The sequence below is a fragment of the Periplaneta americana genome, chromosome 16, assembly GCF_040183065.1.
Source record: "Periplaneta americana isolate PAMFEO1 chromosome 16, P.americana_PAMFEO1_priV1, whole genome shotgun sequence".
NCBI lineage: Eukaryota > Metazoa > Arthropoda > Insecta > Blattodea > Blattidae > Periplaneta > Periplaneta americana.
Genome location: NC_091132.1, coordinates 77,996,076 through 78,021,621, shown reverse-complemented (window position 1 = coordinate 78,021,621; position 25,546 = coordinate 77,996,076). Strand labels below are relative to the sequence as shown.

At 35.2% G+C, this 25,546-nt stretch overlaps 2 protein-coding genes across 2 annotated transcripts in view; one reads left to right on the top strand and one right to left on the bottom strand.

Annotated features, from left to right (window-relative positions):
• Window positions 1-25,546, bottom strand: part of LOC138716507 (hemocyanin-like) — a 168,594-nt gene that overhangs the window by 117,900 nt on the left and 25,148 nt on the right. The gene's annotated exons all lie outside the window — the stretch shown is intronic.
• LOC138716511 (hemocyanin A chain-like) overlaps window positions 1-25,546 on the top strand; it is a 53,548-nt gene that overhangs the window by 26,166 nt on the left and 1,836 nt on the right. The window contains exons 3-9 of the mRNA XM_069849656.1: window positions 1,300-1,669; window positions 10,370-10,776; window positions 14,347-14,511; window positions 17,392-17,520; window positions 20,692-21,001; window positions 21,763-21,899; window positions 25,057-25,164. Of these exons, the coding sequence (XP_069705757.1) occupies window positions 1,300-1,669; window positions 10,370-10,776; window positions 14,347-14,511; window positions 17,392-17,520; window positions 20,692-21,001; window positions 21,763-21,899; window positions 25,057-25,164 (1,626 nt within the window). The remainder of the gene's footprint in view (window positions 1-1,299; window positions 1,670-10,369; window positions 10,777-14,346; window positions 14,512-17,391; window positions 17,521-20,691; window positions 21,002-21,762; window positions 21,900-25,056; window positions 25,165-25,546) is intronic.

Here is a 25,546-nt window from a genome sequence, read left to right as displayed (position 1 = left end):
AGTCTCATCAGATAGTACAATTGTTATGAATAAATTATCCAAGTAAATATATTTCCTCATTAATGAAAACACAAAAATTTAGATTCAGATAGGGATAACCAAATTAATATAAAATAGGAGACAAAAAAAGTTTCGTGATTTCCACAAAATATATATCCAGTCGTTTTTGTTACTAAAAGTTAAGAGTGAAATAACAGTATAAACCTGCACAGAATTTTATATGTAGTAAATCTACTACATAAAGCCAGCGGTTAATCCATTGCAGGACGCACTTAAAAACTTCTTCTCCTTAATAATTCCATCGCCTTCGATAGGAATAGAACCCGTGTACCTTAGTTTTTCACGTAGAGTCCCATGCTTTCCGTGATCTCGCCACTAGAATGAGGTGGTGTGGTCGGCACCACGCTTCGACCATCTTTTATCCCCTGGAAAACCCGGTACTCAATTTGATAGGAGACTGAGAGCACCTTGGGGCCGATCTGGAAGTTTGGCAACGAGAAATTCCCCTCACCATCCGGAATCGAAACCCAGATCTTCCAATCCGTAATCAGCTGCTCTACCAACTGACCTACCCGGCCGTCTGTTTTCAGTTGTGCAGAACTAATAATTATTATAATGTAAACTAAATTTATTTACTGTACATTATGCATTTGTTTCACATCACTGGTTAATACTCGATCATATATGTAACAGATAGCTCATCCCTATGTTAAAATCGGCAGCACTTTGAACAGAACAACCGCCAGGATCGCCGCCCGTCCGCCGTAAACGTACACGAGATAGCAGCACAGTCGCTAATGGAATTCAAATGGGAATTGTGACGTGACTCCTTATGTAACAACTAGATAGCAACATAGTAAACCTGGTCAACCTAGTTGGCGAGTTGGTATAGCGCTGGCCTTCTATGCAGGTCGATGTCATTTAAGTGTGCTTAAATGCGACAGGCTCATGTTAGTAGATTTACTGGCATGTAAAAGAACTCCTGCGGGACAAAATTCCGGCACATCCGGCGACGCTGATATAACCTCTGCAGTCGTTAAATAAAACATAACATTTAGTAAACCTGACAAAAGTTGTTACCGTCAAATCCTATAAGGCCGAGCTATCTGGGTATATATGATCTAGGCTTGTACTGTAGTTAGCTCCTTACACATCCCTGTCTCTATTGTTTACAGTTCCAGGTTACCTGGATTGCGTCTTCTACCATTCTAAGCAGACAAGCTATACTCGTAACGCGCACACATTGCAAGCATCGGTATATTTTGTCCTAGCATTATTAATCACGCACCATTGTTACAGAACGCGGTTCCTGTGAAGAGGATGGTGAAAGAGTATATGGCAGGTCATATGCTGCCTCGTGGCGCCATCTTCACCCTCTTCAACAATAAGCACCGCGAGGAGATGATAACGGTGTTCGAGTCCTTCTTCTTCGCGGAGGACTGGGACACCTTCTACCGCACGGCTTGCTGGGCCCGCGATCGCGTCAATGAGGGGCAATTCATCTACGCTCTGAGCGTCGCTGTGCTCCACAGGGAGGACACGCGCGGCATCGTGCTGCCACCTGCCTACGAGATCTACCCGCATCTCTTCGTCAACTCCGAGGTCATCCACGCTGCTTACAAGGCCAAGATGAGGCAGGAGCCTGCCGTAGTCCGCATGAATTTTACAGGTATATGTTCAGAGCCATAGTGGGCCAAGCGCCATTTATAAAAAGCGGAGAAAGCAAGGGTCAAAGTTAAGTGAATACCATAGTTTAATGTGTATACCTTATTTTACTTGCTATATTTATTTTATTGGGTTATTTTACGACGCTGTTATTTAGCGTCTGAATGATATGAAGGTGATAATGCCGGTGAAATGAGTCCGGGGTCCAGCACCGAAAGTTACCCAGCATTTGCTCGTATTGGGTTGAGGGAAAATCTCCGGAAAAAAACATCAACCAGGTAACTTGCCCCGAGGCGGGATTCGAACCCGGGCCACCTGGTTTCGCAGCCAGACGCGCTGACCGTTACTCCACAGATGTGGACTACTTGCTATATGTTTCCATTGAATTATGGTAATAACTTCATTTTAACTCTTGTTTTCTACGGTTTTAGTAAATGGCGCTTGGCCCACTATGGTTCTGAACTTTTCAATTAGACCCAGCAATGATAGTCTAGGCTATATGCAATATTGTGCTTTCACTGTCATACAGCACACTGAGGCTAGGGAACCACCGTTTGCTATTCTTGTGGATGGTAATTAAAGACTGGAAAGCAAGATATAATCGTATAAACTGTCATCACCACAGTGTACCCTCGAGCTAACGTCGCTTACCCGCGGATAAGAGACTGCACTATGGTGTATCCGTGGCTACTGGAGGGTATGCTCTCTCCCTCGTCCTACTGCACGACGGGGTATATTACGATGCTTACCCGTTACCCATTTCAGCGAGTGCTGACGACCACTCCTACAGACAAATACATTAGAAGAGCTCCAACTGAATGCCTATGATCGAGAGACTATTAAAATCGTAGGTGAATGCTATTTCCAGTGGTGGCAAAAATCGGAATTACATATCATGTTACACAACCTTATTGGTATTACAGTTACCCATTATATCAAATATAATATTAATATTGCCATATTACTCCTAAAAGATAAAGCACGCTATGATTTATCTATAGTAATCTCACTAGAGGTTTTGATTTATCTAGAGAAAATTGAATATTACACGATTAGAAGAAAGTGTATACAGATTAGAAGAAATAAATACTCTAATACAATAAAATATTAATTGACTTACTGAAATGCTAAACTGTCTTCAAAATGTATTGTTGTACCATCTCATCATTACAAATATTCCGCTAAATGGCAGTAGTGTTTTATGATGAGATGTTCTCTTGTTACCAGTTGTGCCAACTATGCAATCTTCATTGAACTCTATGCACGATTACTAGTCAAGAAGGCTTTGTTAATTTAGTTTCATTTTTATTAAGACAAAACAGTTGCATTCCACTTCAATTATTGATATGTATATATTTAGCCTACTTATAAAACAATCTCTGATACGTAGCTATCCATAATCTCATACAGTAGAAACTATAACATAACCTAAATAAGATAAATGATAGAAAAGTTTTAATTAGGATGATGAAATATACATGAATCATTTTAAAAGGTACTATTATTGAAAGTATACAATGCTGGCGAACAAAGAAACAAATGCTAGGGACGTGATAAAAACAAATTCTAGGAAGGTATAAAAATTGTAGGATAAGCAGCCATGATTGTTTGAAAGACAACGTTCTGTATCGTTTTATTGATCAAAAGTAGTATGACGTAGTAAAAGTGTAATAGTCAGTTTCAATCAAATGTTTAAGCACAATCTGCATACCACATAGTTTTGGATATGAAAACAATAACTGAATATTAAAGTGAAAACAATTCATAACACACTCCCCCCTGCTACTTGATCTGTCCACATCAGCGACCTATGTCTTTAATATTCAAACATAAGAGGTTTGCCAACACGTAGTCATAGATCAGCTGAACAAAAATAAATTAATACTGGTACTTTTTCTCCCACTGAAATTCTAAATCGGTTATACAATAATATGTTTTTATATTTCAATAATATCAATGTTATAAAATTGGAAAATTCTGTAAACAATAGATATTCATAATATCCGTTTAAATTGTTAAATTGACAAAACATATCCCTTTTCTTCATCATTGCCATCGGAACACAACTAGCAATACTCCGGTCCTAATGCAGCAAACTAAGAACTTCCATTATGAAATCCCATAAATGTCGTTCTAATGCAAATAGAACATATATAAAATATGTATTAATTGCCAAGAACGCATGTGCAGTGAAGACATTCAGGTCGCTGGTAGCTTGAAAAATAATTAGGGGATCCAGTCTACCAGCTACCAACGGGCTAACAGGCTAGGTAGCAATCGACCAAACAGTCTTCATCTTGCACACCTCCATTGCGTAACATTTAGGCATTCCTTCCAGCTAGGTAATCAGTCATGCTACCAGGTATCAGCCAGGGTTAGTCTTGTACTTACCCTTAGCGAGACAAATAAGTCAAGAACGCCTAGAGTTTAGACAATCCTCAGAACAGTTCATGCGGGAAAGCATTGAAGCCTAGCGGTGCGAATGCACGTGGAAGCCTATCTCTGTTTTGGGTGAATAAAAGCGAGTGCCTAGAATTCAATAAAAGAAACACAAAATATATATCTTTTGAAATTCTTATTTCGGTTTGTGTAATTTGATACAATGCATAAACGTTTGGGATACTTAGGCTTGCTAATATAGAATATTCCAGCTTCGAAATTAGAATGTCCATAATATCTCATCCCTTTAAAGAAATATTATCCTGAGGTCAATTATTAGGTAAGCGAAAACATTTGAATAACAAAAAGCTTTTAGTCTTTTCGTATAGTAAATTAGTGTATGTAAGTCTAAGAGTTAATTGTAAAAGCAATTTCGAACAGACTATTCAAATATTTCTAAAGCGATTCATTTTATTTCAGTTGATTACGCAAACATTTTCATTTATAAGATTCGTCCATATCGAATATACTCAACACATATAATGTAATTACGTCGTACTTAAATTGCATGAAACCAGCACACATTTTGAATCGGTTGGTGGAATTCAATGCAATGGGATTTTACTCAATAAGCCCACATTCAGCAAAACAGGGTAGTGGAATGTACTGAGATTTGCTTCACAATGGAATACAATTCCGCCCGGAAATAAGTCAATAACAGAGAAGGACAAAAAGTGAATCAGTCTATAATGTTAGCTAACAAAATGGATTAGTCAACTAACTGCAGGAAATACGGAGTAGAGGAGGAACACAAAAAGAGAAAGGAAAACATTTCATACAACAACGCTTGTGGTAAATTAATGGTATCTATTATTAAATATGTTGCAAAATAATATTTCATTTGACATGCGAATCTAAAATAAATTACAAGAAAAGTTCATACTACTGAATTTCTTTCTTTGATTCGACATACATACATACATACATACATGCATACATACATACATACATACATACATACATACATACATACATACATACATACATACATACATACATACATACATACATACATACATACATACATACATACATACATACATACATACATACATACATACATACATACATACATACATACATACACATACAGGGTGTTAGGGGTTTGAGTGCAAAATTTTAACAGGAGGTTCTTTGTATGAAATAGAACCAATACTTCTAATGAAATATTTGCTACAACCAATAAAAAGTAAATTGTGTGGAAAGTTCCGTTGCCGATGTTTTCATCTCTCTTTAAAATTTTAAGGTTTACTATGAATGTCGCAAAGTGAACCATTTATTCACACATTAATGCTCAAATTTTATTATCTGTACGTTCCGCATAACTAAACCATTAGTATTGTACGCGGCGTGGTGACTAGAATTCGTCAATATCAGGACATGAATGGTGATCATATTCCCAATATTGTTTTTCGTAAATAATCTACAATCTATTGGCTTTCAATGCACATCTCTATTTTTGTTTTACCTCTTAAGGTTATTTAGTAATAAATAAAACAAAAGCGTTCACTTATTTTGGTCCATCCTGCATTTATATGTACCGGAATTTCACTTCAAGCAAGTAAAGAAATAGGTTTGGAAGTAAGTCTCGAAAAGACAAAGTATATGATTATGTTTCGTGACCAGAATAATGTACGAAATGGAAATATGAAAATTGGAAATTTATCCTTTGAAGAGGTGGAAAAATTCAAATATCTTGGAGCAACAGTAACAAATATAAATGATACTCTGGAGAAAATTAAACGCAGAACAAATATGGGATATATGTGTCATTATTCGGTTGAGAAACGTTTACCATCCAGTTTGCTCTCAAAAAAGCTGGAAGTTAGAATTTATAAAATAATTATAAGTTTTTACCGGTTTTTCTGTATGATTGTGAAACTTGGTCTCTCACTTTGAGAGAGGAACAGAGGTTAAGTGTGTTTGAGAATAAGGTTCTTAGGACAATATCTGGGGCTAAGAGGGATGAAGTTACATAGCGCAGAACTGCATGTCTTTTATTCTTCACTTGACACAAATAGGAACATTAAATTCAGACGTTTGAGATGGGCAAGGTATGTAGCGCGTATGGGCGAATCAAGAAATGCATATAGAGTGTTAGTTGGGATGCCGGAGGGAATAAGACGTTGATGGGAGGATAATGTTAAAATGGATTTGAGGGAGGTGGGATATGATGACAGACAGTGGATTAATATTGCACAGAATAGGAACCGACAGCGGGCTTATGTGAGAGCGACAATGAACCTCCGGGTTCCTTAAAAGCTATAACTATTATGTATGTATGTATGTATGTACGTATGTATGTACGTATATATATATATATATATATATATATATATATATATATAATAGGGTCAAAAGTCACGAAAGAGATTTCAATATCCTCTAACTTTTTTAAGAAGTAAGTTTGCAGAAAAATAACACAGTTTGTTTATAAAATAATGGTATTTATTTAAATATATATCAATTTCAAGGTATTCATATACAACCATCATTTTTCTCCCTATCATTAATAACCTCTCTTCTAAGGAATGGACACCATCCAGGAAAAAATCCTGTGTGATATTCCGGATTTCCTGCAGTAGTAGACCTAGTAGAGCGACGAATAAAAATTCTCTCTTTTAGTTATACCTATAGCGAATAATGGACTGGTGTCATGTAGGCCAGATGTTCGGTAATACCTGCTTACGATGAGATTTCTCAATGTGGTTCTGAGTAATTCCTTTCACTGTATTATGAACGTGCAGTGGTACACCAGCTTGCATGAAGAATATGTTTTCAATTTCATGATTTTTCAGCCGTGATTTCACATGGTCTCCTAACATTCTTAAATATCGCTGTTCACTGATCATCAATCAGACTATTTGCTTATACTAAAAATACTGTCCAATGAAGAAATATGATGTTAAAACACATCAAACAGTAACTTTCTAACAATGCATTCGTCCTTCAATTACAGCATTAGGATTACGTACGGAACGAAATCTGCAGTTCTGGATATTGACATTTCCATGTAACTAAAATGCGATTATGTCTGTCGATAAAATTGTGTTTAGTAATTTCATATTCATTTGTATTTCTGATATTGTTTTGAAAGTAATCTTGGCACGAAGTGCTTTATCAGCTTCTTTATGTTTGAAAACGTTGGTTTACAAAATTTTATTGAAGTAAAAGCACACTTTATTTAACTATAATTTTTTATCAATGTGCACATTCTTAAAAACGAATATTTTAGACAAATATTTTAAATTTTAAAGCAAATTAATTTTATCGGAGCTGAAAAACAGTATTATTTGACAGTTTTAAAAAGAGACTACAAATGGCACGGTATTCAAAACTTGCAAAACTGAGTTAACATTGTTACCTATGGAAGTAAAAAGCCAAATTATTGCTAATATGTATATATAGGCTAAACCATTATCTCAGTATACATATATAAAATTACGTACCACCCGTTTTAGAGACACAGATTTTACTGCATTTCTTCGATGCACGTGTAATTCATTTCTCCAGGTTAACCTTCAGTCTAGTTACTTGTATTCATCTAATTACGTCGCACGTCACATACTCTAAATCTTCGTAGCTTCAGCAAATCGAATTTCCTTCCCCTTATATCCATTCCCTAGAATTGCGTTTAGTTTAATTATCAGGTTAGATGCAAAGTTCCTACTATGTGCCAGAGTAATTTTGCATAGTGTTGGCTGACAAAACTGAACATATTCTCTTGTATAACTCTAAAAATCATAAATCTACCGTATTTACTCACTTATTATACCTCTCACATATAAGACCACCTTCTACTTCAATAGCAAAATATTGTTATGTATGTATATACAGGGTGAACCGTCAGTAATGTCATTTAATTTCAGGGAGTTATTCTTTGAGATATTTCAAACAAACAAGTTAAATACAATTTTGCTCGTTTTTGCTTACTTTTCCAGATAAAAATTGTTTTATATGAAATATTCGATAGTGTGTTTTGTAAAAGCCATTGATTTAATACCCAATATGCTCAGTCAATTCAAGAGAGTTGTGCATTATGATAATAAATGAGTGAAAGAATTTTAGTTTTGTCTATTACTTTCCCGGTCAGGTCCGGGATTTTTTCATTCAAAAAATCCATAGTGACACTTGTGGCGGACAAGGTCGCTGTTGGAGTTTTTCCCGGGGTTCTCCCGTTTTTCCCCAAATTAGGCATTTACATCATTCCGTCACCATTTCTCCATTTCATTATCATTCCGTAGCATTCCCCAAACGCCGGCCGGCGACGTATGGAGGGGATTAGCCTAGGGACGAGTGGGGTTGCCTGCTCGAAACCTGGACCAGAGAACCTTAGTATGGTCGGCCGATGTGGGTTTGGAAATGCGTCACCAGAGGGCTAGCGCAATAGATTTTTTCAAGTAGGTTATCTTGCGACGCTTTATCAACATCTCTGGTTATTTAGCATCTGAATGAGATGGAGGTGATAATGCCGGTGAAATGAGTCAGGGGTCCAGCACCGAAAGTTACCCAGCATTTTCTCGTATTGGGTTGAGGGAAAACCCCGGAAAAAACCTCAACCAGATAACTTGCCCCTACCGGGAATCGAACCCGGGCCACCTGGTTTCGCGGCCAGACGCGCTAGCCGTTACTCCACAGGTGTGTACAGCGCAATAGATCTGAACAAGGTCGCAGTGCTTGGCCATAGTGCGCCCCTCCGTTAAATTCAATTCAATGCACACAGCTTTCTTAAATGGACTGAGCATATTGGGAATTAAACCAATGGCTTACCAAAAACAAGCTATGAAATATTTTATATAAAACAATTTTTATCTTGAAAATAAAACAAAAACGAGCGAAACTGTGTTAAATTTTTTGTTTGAAATATCTAAAAGTATAACCCCCTGCAATTAATGACATTATTCACGTTTCACTCTGTATGTTATCTAATACTGATGGCCAGTTTGTCCAAGTAATGTTTAATTTTGCTTAACGAGTGTTAAATTAACAGTCTGTTTATTTTTAACGCTTTGTTCATGTATTTTCCATTTGTTCAACATAATTTTGTTTAAGATACCCAACACTTAACTATAACGTCTGTTAGCACTATTTTAACTACTCAACAAAAGTTGGTAATGATGCTACACATGTAAGACAATTTTTGATTGGCTAAATTAATCTTTAAATTCTATATTATAGAGTGAGTCATGAAACTTGCATAAAATAGCAACCTGTTGTAGTAGGCCACGCTCCATAAACAAACAGTTGACAAGTGAAAGTTGTAGGTGACGTGCTGAATAATAATTACAAAGTAAGGTTATATTTCCTCATTGCTTTTATGGATATGAAATACGAAATAAATAAAATAATACTGATGTATTTAAACATTCCAAAATATTTTTTTAACCTTATATTACCAGTCATATGCTAAACATTCCTTACAGAGAGACACAAAATATTAATTTCGTAACTTCTGTTCGAACAGCTGTGAAGACATCGGCCTTATTTAACTAATTATTAAACGAGTTAACTGGCGGAAATCCTACATTTAAAATTAACAAAATGTTAACAATCTGTTAAAACAAACTGGTGTTGAAAACATACAATTTTAAAATTAACAAACTGTTTAGAGATTAACAGTCGTTAAATTTTCTAACAATACTTGGAAAAACCGACCATCTAAGTATTAAATTTCTGCCTAAAGCTTTTGCACAGTAATGTACAGTACATTATCAATGAGAATAAAATTGCTTATGGAAAAATTGCAAGATAAAACCCGCTTCTGAAACTATCCTTTGTCCCGCTCGTTGTGCATTTACTTCTTCAATTATTGTCTCCGCATTGACAAAGCGTAACAACATTTCTCTTTGTCTGTTTATCCTCAAAGTACCTACTGTGCTAGTTCCTCCATTAACACAACAAAAACAGGGGGACAAATTCCCTTTCTTCTTCTACCGATGGTATCAGTTTCCGCATACTGTACTTCCGAAGCCAGTCATTCAGAGAAAGAAATGTGTCAAGTGTGAATGTAAAAGCGAGCAACAAGTGACGGAATTATTCTGTGTCATTTAAATTATTAAATGTGACTGAATTCGCGGAGAAAATGTATTGGAATTTTTAAACTAATTTCTATCCTATTTAAACCTACTGTTATCTAACTTTAAAAACGTTATTCCCTTACTGCTTTTCACATATGCGCATATAAGATACTCATAAGTTTTGCATTCAAAAAGAGAGAAAATAGGGCCTAACATGTGAGTAATTGAGTTATTTTAATGTCGTACAGGTACAATAAGGAATCCTGAACAGCGCGTCGCTTATTTGGGCGAAGATGTGGGAATGAACTCTCATCACAGCCACTGGCACATGGACTTCCCCTTCTGGTGGAAACAGGAGGAGTACGGCGTGCACAAGGACCGCAAAGGCGAGCTTTTCTACTACATGCACCACCAGCTGATCGCACGCTTCGACGCCGAGCGCCTGTCCAACGACCTTCCCATCGTGGAACCACTCTACTGGGACGAAAAGATCGTAGACGGCTTCTACCCACAGACAACATACCGTGTGGGTGGGGAGTTCCCGGCACGCCCCGACAACTTTGAATTCCATGACTTGGAACACATCAAAGTCAAGGATATGATGGATTACACGCGCAGGATCCGAGAGGCCATCTCTCAACAGGCCGTCGTCACGGTAAGAAACATGATCTACTACTCTAATGACAGTTTTCTGAACGACAGTTACCTGTACATACATAGGTATCACAATATAACGTGATCATATGTTTAAAATGAGTTCCCGAAACAACAGTTATAGTCATCTTTACAGTTATCTGTGCTTCAATTGGTAACTGTACTTCGGCCTGTAGTTATCTGGCTGTTAGTACTGATTCGAGCAAATACCGACATGTGGCGCTGCTTCATTACTGTTAGGTGAACAATAATAACCGGTATTAAGTAATAAATTAATTTACTATATTATCGGGTTTTTGTCCATCTAATCTGCTGTCAAAAAATCTGAAAGTTAGAATTCACAAAACAGTTACATTACCGGTTGTTATGTATGGTTGTGAAACTTGGACTCTCACTTTGAGAGAGGAACAGAGATTAAGGGTGTTTGACAATAAGATTCTTAGAAAAATGTTTGGTGCTAAAAGGATGAAGTTATAGGAGAATGGAGAAAGTCACACAACGTAGAACTGAACGCATTGTATTCTTCACCTGACATAATTAGGAACATTAAATCCAGAGGTTTGAGATGGGCAGGAAATGTAGCACGTATGGGCGAATTCAGAAATGCATATAGAGTGTTAGTTGGAAGGCCGGAGGGAAAAAGACCTTTGGGGAGGCCGAGACGTAGATGAGAGGATAATATTAAAATGGATTTGAGGGAGGTGGAATATGATGGTAGAGACTGGATTAATCTTGCACAAGATAGGGACCGATGGCGGGGCTTATGTGAGGGCGGCAATGAACCTGCGGGTTCCTTAAACGCCATTTGTAAGCAAGTATATTATCGGTAGGTCTATAATTTAAAAAAAATTGACGTTTTATTGACGTACCTTACGGCAAATTTTCTACTTTCTATGACATAATGAGTGTTTTTAAAAACAATTTCGAACATATCAAGCTTAATTTTCGTTATCAGTTTCAGATTATATATCGTCAGTCAAGGAATATTTTATTATTGGGTGTTCTACGAATGCCAATAGTATTTCGGGCTCCGAAAAGTTCATTGGAATACATAAAAGCATTCATATGGACGAATGAAAAATATTTTACATGTTTATCAATACGGCTGCCATATGCACTACAGCTGATTAAGGTTGCAGTTTTGTAGTAGAAGTTAGCTACATCTAGCCCTCTCTCCACTAGTATTATTTACCTCGATTACGTCAATTACCAACAATTATTGCTTTTTTTAATCCTATTACGATTGAGATGGAAGTGTAATATAGGCCTACACTATCATTAAATTTAACACACGGTTATTTAATTAAAAAATATTGCACCTACTAGTAGTCTAGAGCTCACAATGTGCCTATCAGCCATATTACTAGTGAAAACTTCTGTAAACAGAAGTAACTAAAATAACTAAAAAAAATATCTAACAAAATACTAGTGGAAATATCTATGGACGACAACAGATAGTGAACAGTAATGCAGTGGTGCCGCATAGCGGTATCTCTTCCAATCAGTAATAACAGTCTGATGTCTGCAGATCCGGGCACAATTACCATTTGAAGCTCAGGCAAATATAAATATGACAACTGTTGTTTTGGAAATTCATTTTAAACATATCATCTCGTTAAATTGTAGATAATTATACAATGTACAAATAACTGACGTTCCAGAACCGGGAATAAGTCTGACAGTATCCAGTTTCACTTATGAGTGAGTCTACTTGTAAGGCAAACCCCTTTATCTTCAACTTCTAGTGACAGGATAAGGGAAGTTGATGTTGATTAATAGAGTTTCATTTTGATACAGGCGGAAAGTGTCTGGAAAATTGTGATAAGGAACTCTCTTATTCAGGAACATGTTTGCATTACATACCGTAAACCTAACACCGGTTCCTTCAGAATGACTTCCATTTCGACGGAATGCATGCTAAGGATTTGCATCGTCATTATTCGAAAGTTGGAGATGGCTATCGAATGGATACAAAATTCTCGAGCGATTGTATAAAATAAAGAGTTAATATTTTTTTGGAGCAAGTATTACTATAAATCAAGATTATTGCCCCAGAAAATATGCCCAATATTTTCATGAAATTAATGAAGATTATTATTGGTGAAATAAAATTCTACAATCATTTGGACTATTAAGGGGTTAGGTACTGCTTACAACAGCAAAATTTTGGAAATATTCAACATTTTTTTCCTCCATTACAGTATCTTGTACAAAATTAAAATTAGCATGTGTAAAACAATGTCCTTCTGCTATATTAAAACATATTTTTTACGATTTAAAAAAATTATTTACATTTTTTTTTTTCAAAATTCAGTTCGCTGTGTAGTGATGAAGCGTTTCCCACATAACTCAAAAACTATCCAACAGTCTGTGATGAAATTTTTGTGTGTATTTATGTATGTCATATCTACAATATGATGCAAGATCACTTCTCTACCTTTGATAGATTGTCCGATAAAAAACAAATTCATTTTTAAAACGGTAAAATATCAGTATTTTCTTCTAACACAGAATAAAAAAAATATTTATTAAAGAATGTAATTGAAAGAGCACGATATTGTAAACATGGATTTCAGCAATAAAATAAAATAGAGAGAACATGAAAAAGTTAACCAGTTTATGAGTTATGAGGGAAAAGCTTCATCACTGCACAGTGGACATTCTGAACTTAAAAAAAATGTATAAATATTTTTTTAAATCGTAAAAATATTTTTTTCTTATAGCAGAAGGATAGTGTTTTACACATATCAATTTTCATTGTTGTACAAGATACAGTAATGGGGGGGGGGAAATTGTTGAATATTTCCAAAAGTTCTAATGCTCTGAGCTGTACCTAACCCCTTAACTAATACCTCTGCAATTTTCGTAGAATGCTTAAGCATTGCAGATAAAGCCAATCGTAGTACATAATTTTTTTTATTTAGTTTATAGTTCCCCTATTTTTCCTTGATATTAAGCAAATGTATTTCTTATGTCACTAGTGTTCCTTTGATTCGAGAGAATTCCTGCTGGGAAACGTAGAAATTTCATTTCAACATATTAAATTTCAGTATGTTTACTTATTTTTTATGAACGTAGTAGGCAAAGCCCAGTTACAAAGTTCAAGACTTACAATTTGCATAATTTATAAAACATAAACAATGAAAACGAAATATAACTTTATTTAAAGAAGAAACAAAATAGAAAAGAGGAAAAGAAAAAAAGACATTGAAAGTAGCTTGAAATTAACTAATAATAATGTTTTGCAAAATATGACAACAAATTATTATTCTGTATTTAGAAAAATTCATATTGAAAATATCATCATTTGGATGAGGATGTAATTTGTTGTATAAATGTAACATTCGGAAAACTGGAGAATTTTTGTGTGATTCAGTACCTGTTCTTGATACGAAAAATAAATTTCAAAATGTATTAAACTTGGGTGCATATAATGTTATTAATAAAATAAACTGACACAGTGCAATATTATATGTTATATATGCTACGTATATATGATTTGGGTACAATTTTTTTTGGTATTGCGTAATGATAAATATTATGAAATTGTTACATGTGTAATACGTTGCAGAGGACGGGTGAGATGGTGTCCCTGAACAACACGCAAGGCATCGACATTCTCGGCTGCATGGTGGAACCTTCACACGATTCCAAGCACCCCGAGTACTATGGAGCTCTGCACAACTACGGCCACATCATGCTGGGTCAGATTACCGATCCCAAAGGAAAGTTCAACGTATGTACTACCACATTACTTGTTAATTAAAATGTTTTACTCCACACTGCTCACGAAATGGAATATTGAAATAAATAATAAAATAACTAGCTTCACTGCATTTCACGTAGGCAAATTTTAAAATGGAATTAACCTTTGGATATGTGTAACAAATTGGAGATATACTTCATTGAGAATTTTAATTGGATTTATTTATCTTATTCAAAATACAGTTTCGCGTAAACGCACAGAATAGCAAGCAATATTGTTTCCAACTTAAAAAAGGTATAAATTGTTATTTTCAACTATGTATGTGCTCTGTACACTAGACAAGTGATTCCTTATTGAAGTATCGAGTTCTTAAGGGGAGAAGGCGGTATTTTTGGTGAAAAATGAGTAAATTAGAAAAAAATCTTTCTTTAAAATGTTCTGTGATATGTGTGGAATATAATGCATAACGTTTTGTGAGTATTTATGCCCTTATCGGATATTGAGACGCCAATTTTAAACTTCCTGCGCTCTGGATTTTTAAATCACAGCACTCTTTGGTCGTTGTTTCCGGTAACTTCATTTTTTAGCTTCATTGCCAGATAAAAATGGATATAATTTCTGAATTATTAAAGATACATGCATAAACTTTAAAACACACATTCTCTAGACTATTAGGAAACTTTTCTGTGTAACAGAATTTTGCTAATTGATTTCATTTTAAAAATATGTCTGTCCGTTTGCAAAAATGGAAATCAAAAAGTGTTATTAAATTTTAATATATTGTTTATTTTACAAATATAGGGACTAATACAAAAATTCTGTTACAGACAGTTAGTAGAGCATGCTTTTATAAGTAAATTGTAAACTGTTTAAATCTGTCTTTAAAAATGGCTTAGATATATCGGTTTTAGTAAAATCCTGAATTGGTAATTTTTTTTTTCAAATCTGGACTCCCAAATAATTTTTTTAAATATTTATATTTAGTTGAGTTATTATAGCCATGAGTTCTCTACATACAAAAAAATTAATATTTTAAACCAAATAGGAAAAAAGTTACAAAAATACCGTTCTCCCCCCTTAAGTACTGACAAAACAACATCCTGTTTGAATTCAGCGGGCAATTTATATTTGCTATACCATTTAATAAAAAACTAGGGATGGTTCATCGTGCCCCGAGAAACAAACCAGTCAGATTAATATTCTTTAAAGAGTATTTGTTCAGAAAGAATGGAATGGTAGGCTCGTAGATTCGTTGTTTCTCCTTATACGGGTTGGGATACGGAGGTTTCTTAGTGAGCAGTTGGGTCGATTATTTCGGCTTCTTTCAGTTTTGCGGTTGATGGCAATGATGCCGATCCAACGTGTACTCCATCCTCTGCAATTTAGTGTATTTTCTCGTGCACTTTAAGCCCTTGGGTCGAAGAGAATTTTCTAAAAGGATCCTGATGGTTTCGTGTCGGTTAATTCGTAGCAATTCGCCTTGGGGACAGCTCCCTAGCACATGTACTCGTAGTAATGTTTCCAACTCACTGCAATGCTTGCAGTGGCTTGTGCCAGTAGTGTGTCCCGGGAGAGTATGGACAGTTACCACTTTTTCTGTTTATCTAAACTACAAATTTCTGATGATATGGCGTCCTGTTCTATGAAAAAACTTCAAGAGACACATTCATTTTTATTAATTTTCGTTCGTCGTTCTTTTTCATAGTCATGCCAAATTTATTAAAGTATTTCTAAATTCTTCAGTACGTTCAGATCGTTTGTTACAACCAGAAATTAATGTAGCTATTATTTTCTTGTCTTTCATGATAATTCATTTTTGTAACCATTACATTTTAATTAAAGTAAGTGGCATTTGCTCCACTCTTCAGAATCCAAATCGCAGTTATATAATTGTATATTTCAGTTTTTTATTATTACCTCATTTCACGAAATGGAGTTCATCGTAATGATAATTTCTGTAGTTTTAACCATTCTGAACATCATTTTGTCATCTCTTGTTCCATGTTAAATTATTACTTTGCTTAGATAACATATTCTTATTTTTTACATTTCTTATAATATTATTTTATCATATGATATATTCCTTAAGGTACCGATTAGGGATGAACAAAACTAACTGTCGCTCTCGCTCGCTGTGTTCGTTGCATTTGTCTTTCGAGTCTCGTCTCGTCTCGTCATTCTCGTAGGCTTCGAGTCTCGCTCATCATTCTCGAAATAACATTTGGTCGGCGTGGAAAGATTTCGTAACTTTGAATAACATACATCATTGAAATAAATAACATTATAAATGTTTAAATGAGACAAAAAGATAAAACATAACAGTATCTTAGTTATCAAAATGTTCTGGTTCTACTATATGATATTATCTATGGTTATATAAAAAGAAAAAAAAATTCTCAAATAAATTTGCATTTATAAGAAACATAAAGCATAACATTATTTTTTTTTTATTTGAGACTGCACACTTTAAACTTATGAAAGGAAAATTCCTAGCATTTTAATAAAGGCCTAGTAATTAAATAAAGATTGGGGAACGAATTATTATACACTGTTTCAAATAGGCTACTTGATTGTTTATACATATTATATAATAGTTGCCAAAGTAGATATAAGTTCAGTCAGGTATAAACAACTGTGGTGATTCAAGGCTGCTTGACTTCGGGACTTCGGGAGTGATCAAACTCGAGACTCGGAACACTCACAACCAGTCTTTATGTCAAGGACACGACGTAATATAACACTGTCGTGTGGGTTTTCGGCTTTGCGAGAGCTGTTAGTGTTGCTTTATCGATCGTTGTTCATCTCTTGTACCGATACATGAATACCATATTCTGTTCAAAGTCAGTTTTCCAGACGATAAAAATGAAAGCATGTATTATTCTAGTTTTGGATGTGTAATACATGTTGCAGATGCCTCCAGGAGTAATGGAACATTTCGAGACTGCAACCCGTGACCCCGCCTTCTTCCGCCTGCACAAATATATCGACAATCTGTTCAAGCTTCATAAGGACTTGCTGCCCCATTACACTATGGAAGAGGTAAGGTTAATTAATTTAATAGAAGAGTCAAGTGAAGACTAACTTAGTCTACTTGAATTAATAATGAATACTATTTGGAAGACGTAAAGTTCATGTCTAAGGGTCATGTAAAATTACAATTAAATGAGTTCGTTGTAAAAATATAAAGTTTGTACTAATGTCCTTCTTCTTCCTATCACGTATTAAGCCTGGTGGCCTGTTACAGTCTCACTCCATCGTTTCAGCACACGTCCCAAAGATCTCGTTCCTAAAGGGTAGTAATTTAGTGCTTGATGTGCTATCCTTATTCTAGTCATCCTGAGTATATGAGATTTCCATTTCTGTTTATAACTTAGAATTTTCTCTAAAATTGGGACAATATTTAATTCTTTCAAAATATCAAAAAAAAAAATCTTATCTAATCTCGTATAGCAAGCGGTTCTTCTTAAAACTTCATTTCATTGGCAGTGATTCTGTGTTCATCTCATTTATGTACAGTTCAAGCTTCATTTCCATATATGGGAATAGGTCTCGCCAATATTTTATAGGCTTTAATTCTTGTGTGTTTTTGGACAAAAGAAGGTTTAAAAATGTTATTAATGGTATTAAAGTAATTCAATTTTGTAGAAATAACTTTTTCATGTTCACAGTTTAAATGATAACCTAAATATTTAGAACATGAGACCTATTCTACAGGTTTATTATAAAGGCAAATTTTGCTGCGGAGATCATTTTTTCCAATGAATACCATTACTTTAGTTTTATTAACTGATATTTTCATCCCGCATTCCTCAGAAATGAGTTGTAATTGGAAAACAGAACGTTCGAGGCCATCTTCAGAATCTGCTAATAATATTTGGCCTACTAATGTTATTACGAAAAATATAATATAACCCGTGATTGATTTATACATTCTCACTTGTATCTGTTCTGGTAGTGTTTCGACAAATCATAGCATTCAAGAATGTCATAATTTTAAAAGCTACAGTAAAACCATAATCCCAATATCTGGCATCTGTAACAAAATATGTGATTTCCATAAATAATTTTATGAATTATATTTACTTTTGTTTCTTCGATTTTGTATACCATTTTTAAATGATTGTATCAACTATATCTATGTCTTCTGATTCCAAACATCAAATTTTTTTCTCTCGCTTGTAAGCCTTTACAACCCTTTCTCTTATGGTATTTATATGAATTCCCTGCTTGCAAGTATATTTAGTTCTTTTCCTTTTCTTTGGCTATTATATAATTATTATTTCAATTACATTAAATTTATTATTCATTTTTATAAATTATAATAATCAGAAAAGTAAGAGGAAATGTTAAGTGATCATAGTTTTGAGCTGTTATTGAATGTAACGAAGTGAAGGATTATTTTACACGGGATTATATTTAAGTTATACTAATTCATGATATATGTTTGAGGAATTAGCTCCCTGCCTGAATAACATTAAGTTTAGTACTCCCTGTCAGCCACTTCGGAAGTTCTGTCTATGAACTTTCCTATTTTCTTAGGCAATCTCTCCCACGCATTTGTCCGCTTCGTCTTCGTTGACCATTATATATCAATTTGTTATATTTTTCTAACTATCTGAGAATCGATCTTTGTAATCACTCATAATCCATCTTGGACCCAAAAACGTGTCTATGAGTACCTCTGTTAAAGTCTCGTCATGTCATATGTCTTGTCCGCACCGTTTAAAGCGACACTTCGCTTTAGATTAGCGTCGTGCATTACAAGCGCTATGTTCGGTTCAAGTTTGTCGCATATGGCAAAGTTCGATATTCGCCGATGTTCGCTCTGTAGGAGATGGCCTGTCGTATTTGTTCCACTTTGTTAGAAAATATACGCTGTTCTCCACTCCTACCCCTTCATGGTTTAACCTCTTAAGAATTTTAACTAGAGATGAAAAAAACTAACTGGCGCTCTCGTTCGCTGTGTTCGTTGCATTTGTCTTTCGAGTCTCGTCTCGTCATTCTCGTGCGCTTCGAGTCTCGCTCATCATTCTCGAAATAGCATTTGGTCGGTGTGGAAAGATTTCGTAACTTTGAATAACATACATCATTGAAATAAATAATATTATAAATGTTTAAATGAGACAAAAAGACAAAACAGAACAGTATCTTAGTTATCAAAATCTTCTGGTTCTATTATATGATTTATATGACATTAACTATGGTTATATAAATAGAAAAAACAATTCTCAAATAAATTTGCATTTATCAGAAACATAAAACATAACGTTAATATCTTTCTGCTTGAGATTGCACACTTGATCTCAAACATATGAAAAGAATATTTCTAGCCTTTTAATAAGGGCCTAGTAATTAAATAAACACTGGGGAACGGATTATTATACACTGAAAGCTAGAGATGATGTTTGATGTTTCAAATAGGGTACTTGATTGTTTATAGATATATAACAGTTGCCAAAGTAGATAAAAGTTCAGTCAGGTATAAACAATTGTGGCGATTCAAGTCTGCTTGACGTTTGGGACTTCGGGAGTGATCAATCTCGACGTCTCGAAACACTCACAAGCTGTCTTTACGACGCGAGTATACAACAATGTCGTGCGGGCTTTCGGCTTTGCGGGCGCTGTTAGTCTTGCTTTCTCGATCATTGTTCGTCTCTAATTTTGACATAGACCTTGCGATTAGTTTTTCATATGAAATAAGACGAAGTTTATAATGTCTTAAGTGCCTTTCTCATGTTCGAACATTGCTGGATTACTGTTACGAATATGTTTCTCTTTATATTCAGTATTCGATATTTTATAACTAGTTTATTTTTCATCTTTCGTCTTTAGTCTTCAAGTCATTATTGTTCCCTATTTATTCTTGTTTATTTCAATTAGTGAAGTATTCTGTTATCCAGTTCACAGAAAGATTTCTGAACGACTGTTTTCACCAGTATGTGTTAAAATACTGCAATCTTTATTTCGTTCTCACTTTCTTTTTGTTGCCGTAACTACATAAGAATTTTATCACTTCCAGGATTAATAACTGGGACTCGAATTTTAGTTTAAATTCGTGTTACAGGCGTTTGTATTTAACTGAAATATAAAGTCTTCCATTAAAATACAGGGTAAAATGGTTTATGTCATGGCTAAGAAGTATGTGTTGAATTCAATAACCATCTTTTGTGTCGGACTCTCAGTTAAGACTACATTGTTTTATTTTTGCAGCTTGGATTTAACGGAGTGACCATCCAGGACTTGACCGTAGACGATCTGGTCACGTACTTCGAGGACTTCGACATCGATATGCTGAACGCACTGGACGATACGGCTGAACTGCAGGACGTGGACATCAAGGCGCGAGTGCGCAGGCTGAACCACAAGCCCTTCTCCGTGCAGGTGACCGTCAATAGCGAACGCGATGCCATGGCTGTCGTGCGAATTTTCCTCGCGCCCAAGTACGATTGGTTCGGCCAGGAGATTCCCATCAACGAGAAACGACTGTACATGATCGAGATTGACAAGTTCGTCACAAAAGGTTAGAAACGTAATTTGGCAGACCAGTTAAATCAGGTGGAAGGGGACTAAATGGGATCATTTTGAGAGATGAATCAGGGAGTGGAGTTAACATGAAAGTATATAGTATTATTGTGGTCGTTTGTGAACAGTTTTTGAGATATTCATAAAAATAAAAGCGAACAGATTGCAATATTGTAACACGTACTCATGTAGTAATCGTAAAAGCGTGTATGCAACTGAATGAAAATTTCAGTAACCTGACACGTTACAGAGAGACATTGGTGGCTGTGCATTTCCTCCTTTCCATTCGTTTTGCTTTCGGCTTCCTTTCACCGTCAATGAATGCACGGTAGCCACGTCTTCCTACTACAGACTTTGTTCCGAACTTCAATGAAATTACGACCAAACCGTCAATGTTGTACAACAAACCAATAAAAGGCTCATTTTTTGTATTATTTATACAAAATGTCCCAACATTACCTCTCTAAAGTCTGTCGTTTTTTCGAACACATTCTGAAATTATACCCCGTTAAGAAAAGACCACAATGATATTACACTATTTGGCCTTCTTTTACCCTATATGAGTATATGCTTGATATTTCTTTGTTCTGAAATAATATAATTAGAACAGCCTACAGTTTTTTCTTGCATTTTCTGCCACTAATCGAAGGGTTCGCTATATTTATAGAGCTATATTCTTGTATTTATATATAGAAGTGCCACAACTTGAATTCAATCAGAATATCTGGTAACTTCTTATAACTAAATATTCTATTACAGTAAACAAAGGAACAACAGTGGTACAGCGCAAGAGCAGCGAGTCCAGTGTCACGATCCCTGACCGCGAGACCACGAAGGTCCTTACCAAACGAGTGGAAGAGGCACTGCAGGGCAAGACTACTTACATGGTGAACAAGGTAACACCGATCACTATTCTCATTTAAAGAGTAATTTACAACATTGAAGCAGTGTGTTATACCTATATATGTATGGGCTCTCATTGAATACAATTCGTAAATGATGGACCGTTTCTTTGGTTATTTTTTTCTTCGGATATTTGCCTGTTTGTGGAATCCAGGATTCTATCTCTTTAAGAGTTCTATCCCACTGCAAAATTGATTTCGACGTACACTGAATAACAGAAATATTCGGACACTTACTATTCCAAATGTTTATGTGTATGTTACTAAACATGTTTGCAAAAACGCAGAAATTACGCTTGCGGTTACGTCAAATAAACCAATTTGCATAACATGGGCATAAAAAGAGCTTGCTAATGAAATGGTATGTTAATATATTTATATGAAAATAAACAAATATACAATTTACTGTGTAACAAAAATATTCCGACAGTCCTGTTCGTCCTATTCTGTACACCCCTGTTGGTCACATACATTACACAGTAGGTGGACGTACCGAGTCTTAATAAGATACGAGCCATTTTTATTATTACTTGTGCTGTCGTTTGAGCAAGCCGGAACACAAAATGGGGCGTAAAGGTAAGCAAACAACATTTAATCAGAGGCAGTTAGTGATATTACACCACGAAAAAGGAAAAACGATTCGAAACATTGCAGATTTACTTCAGATGAAGAGAAGTACAGTGTCTGACATAATTCTCAGATATAAAAACGAGGTCAGAATAGAGCTGAAAAAGCAAACAGGTCGCCGAAAAGTCCTCCTAGACAGAGAAGAATCTCTTATTATCAGACAATTAAAAAGAACCCTCGAATAAGTGCTCCGAAGTTAGCTTCTGAAATTGAATCGGCTACGGGTAAAAAGTGCCTGTCCAAACAATTAGAAGGGCAATACATAAACGGGGCTACAACGGAAGAATAACACGAAAAAAGCCTTATGTTTGTGAAAGAAACAGACGTAAACGACTTCAGTTTGCTAAGGAATATGAAAATAAAGGCGAAGATTGGTGTAAAAAGGCTTTTTTTCTGATGAGAGCAAATTCAATGTTTTTGACAGCGATGGTATACAAATGGTCTGGAGGAAGCCTAAGGAGGGAATGAAAACCAAGAATTTGAGACCTACTGTTAAACACGGTGGAGGAAATGTGATGATATGGAGGTGCATGTCAGCTTCTGGGGTTGGTGAATTGGTGTTCATCAAGGATATCATGAAGAAGGAAGACTACCTACACATCCTGCAACACTATTTAGTAAAAAGTGAAGAAAAGCTTGGGATTAAAAAGGAGTTTATATTTTACCAGGAGAACGACCCCAGCATAACTCCTATATTGTACAAGAATATCTGCTCTACAAATGCCCTAAAGTGCTTCATCTTCCTCCACAATCGCCGGATTTGAACCCTGTTGAACATTTATGGGAAGAACTTGACAGGAGGGTTCGATCAAGGCCTATTTCTTCTAAAGAAGAGATGAAAGCAAGACTTCAAGAAAAATGGGTGAAAATTCCTATAGACATAACAAAAAAATTAGTATATAGCATGCCACGCCGTCTGAAAGAGGTTATTAAACAAGGGTGGTCCTACAAGATACTAATAATAACGACCTGCAATAGTATTCATTTTTTTTTTTCAAAAAGTGTCCGAATATTTTTGTTAGTATTAGAAGTCAAATGTTTTCCTTTATGTTTTATAATTAGAAGAAAATAAAGTTATTTGGAATTGTTGTGTTTAAAATGTTTATATTTATTTTTTATTTTAGTAGGTTACTTTACGACGCTTTATCAACAGCTTAGGTTATTTAGCGTCTGAATGAGATGAAGGTGATAATGCCGGTGAAATGAGTCCGGGGTCCAGCACCGAAAGTTACACAGCATTTGCTCTTATTGGGTTGAGGGAAAACCCCGGAAAAAACCTCAACCAGGTAACTTGTCCCGACCAGGAATCGAACCCGGGCCACCTGGTTTCGCGGCCAGACGTGCTAACCGTTACTCCACAGGTGTGGACAAAATGTTTATATGAAATGGGATACTTTTAGGGAAAAATTAAGGAAAACTTATTTTTATATATTTATATGTAAATATATGTCATTGAATTTTTAGTTGACGGATGTCCGAATATTTTTGTTACTCACTGTAGGTGGATCCACGTAGAATTCTAGATGAAATCGGCGTCGAACTCTAGTAACAGATTTAAATTCAGCAAGCAAAAGCAAGCACGTAAATCGCAGTGATAAATCGTATATTTTTTATACGATTCAATTTTCTTGCTTTGTTGTATAGATTTATAGCACTTTTGTTATAAAAATAAAATCTTGGAGAGTTTCTGCATCCTGTGTCAAAACATACAGGCCTAATAAGAAAATATCCTTCTGTTAATAAAATGTGAACAATTATTTCTTGATACCGTAAGCCTGGACACGATGTATATAATATACAACATAATTCAGGGTATAAACAATTTTAAATGTCAAAATTATGTAGACAATACGTATTAGTCTATTGAACAAAATGTCTAGTGAAATTTAATTATTTCTTATAATTTTATTTTTTATTTCTAAAATACCGTGTTTTAAGTTTCATAATAGTCTTATTTATTTGTTTAAATTTCGACTGAACGTGAATGACATTGCCAATGACCTTGCGCACAACATTTATACCAATACGCAACAGAATAGCAAACGACTTCTTCAGCGTATATTTTGGACAAAGTAAGCAATGACTGTCTATTCTCATTTTCAAAAATGTTGGCCTCAAAACACACATTTTTTCTCGGAATATGTTGACAGCCACAGAAACATTTTTATTTGACTTTTTTGTTCAGTTATTCATGCTTTGCCACCAGCATTATTTAGCAGTTTATATCGTTTACACTCTTTATATTAACTCGAAATGTCTAATTATGTTCCTCGGCACGAAAGAGGGTTTTCATGATCCGAACACGCACGAGTAAAATACAATAATCCAAAAATTTGGAAGTAAGTAAACCCTTAGACTGAGTCCAGATGTACAGACTACTGCTTGTTTACATTTCAATTATGTTTACGTAATCTCATCTGACCTCAATTTTTCTAAGTGTTTATTACTGATTAATATGTTATTCATAGTAACCATCTCAAGTTCAATGTGAAGGTCGGCTTATCTCGTACATTGCCCCCTGCAGGATGTGCGCCACTGTGGCTACCCTGATCGCCTGTTGCTGCCAAAGGGCAAGAAGGACGGCATGATCTTCACTATGTATGTCATCGTCACGGACTACGAGACGGAAAAGGTAATGAAATCAACTTTCCTGAGGGAATATTTAAGTTTTAGTTCAAAACTCTTAGTCACACCTCGCCACTGATTCTCGTTTCGTATCTATCTAGTGTATGACTTCGAAATTTCCCGAAAAAGAAAAGTTCAAACATTGACAGGGTAAAATGTATGAGGGATTACATAAGATTATGCTCAAACTAGATGACCTTATACAGAAATCTAATTATAACACATTTCGAATAGTAACCTGTGGTCTCAGAAGTAGTCCTCACTTAGTACAAGCCCGTAATGTCAGAAACTACATTGTGAATGTAATTATACTTAATAACTTACCTCCTGACATCACGTTTGAACATCAAGATTTACAACTTTTATCAACAAGTTGTTGCACAGATGTT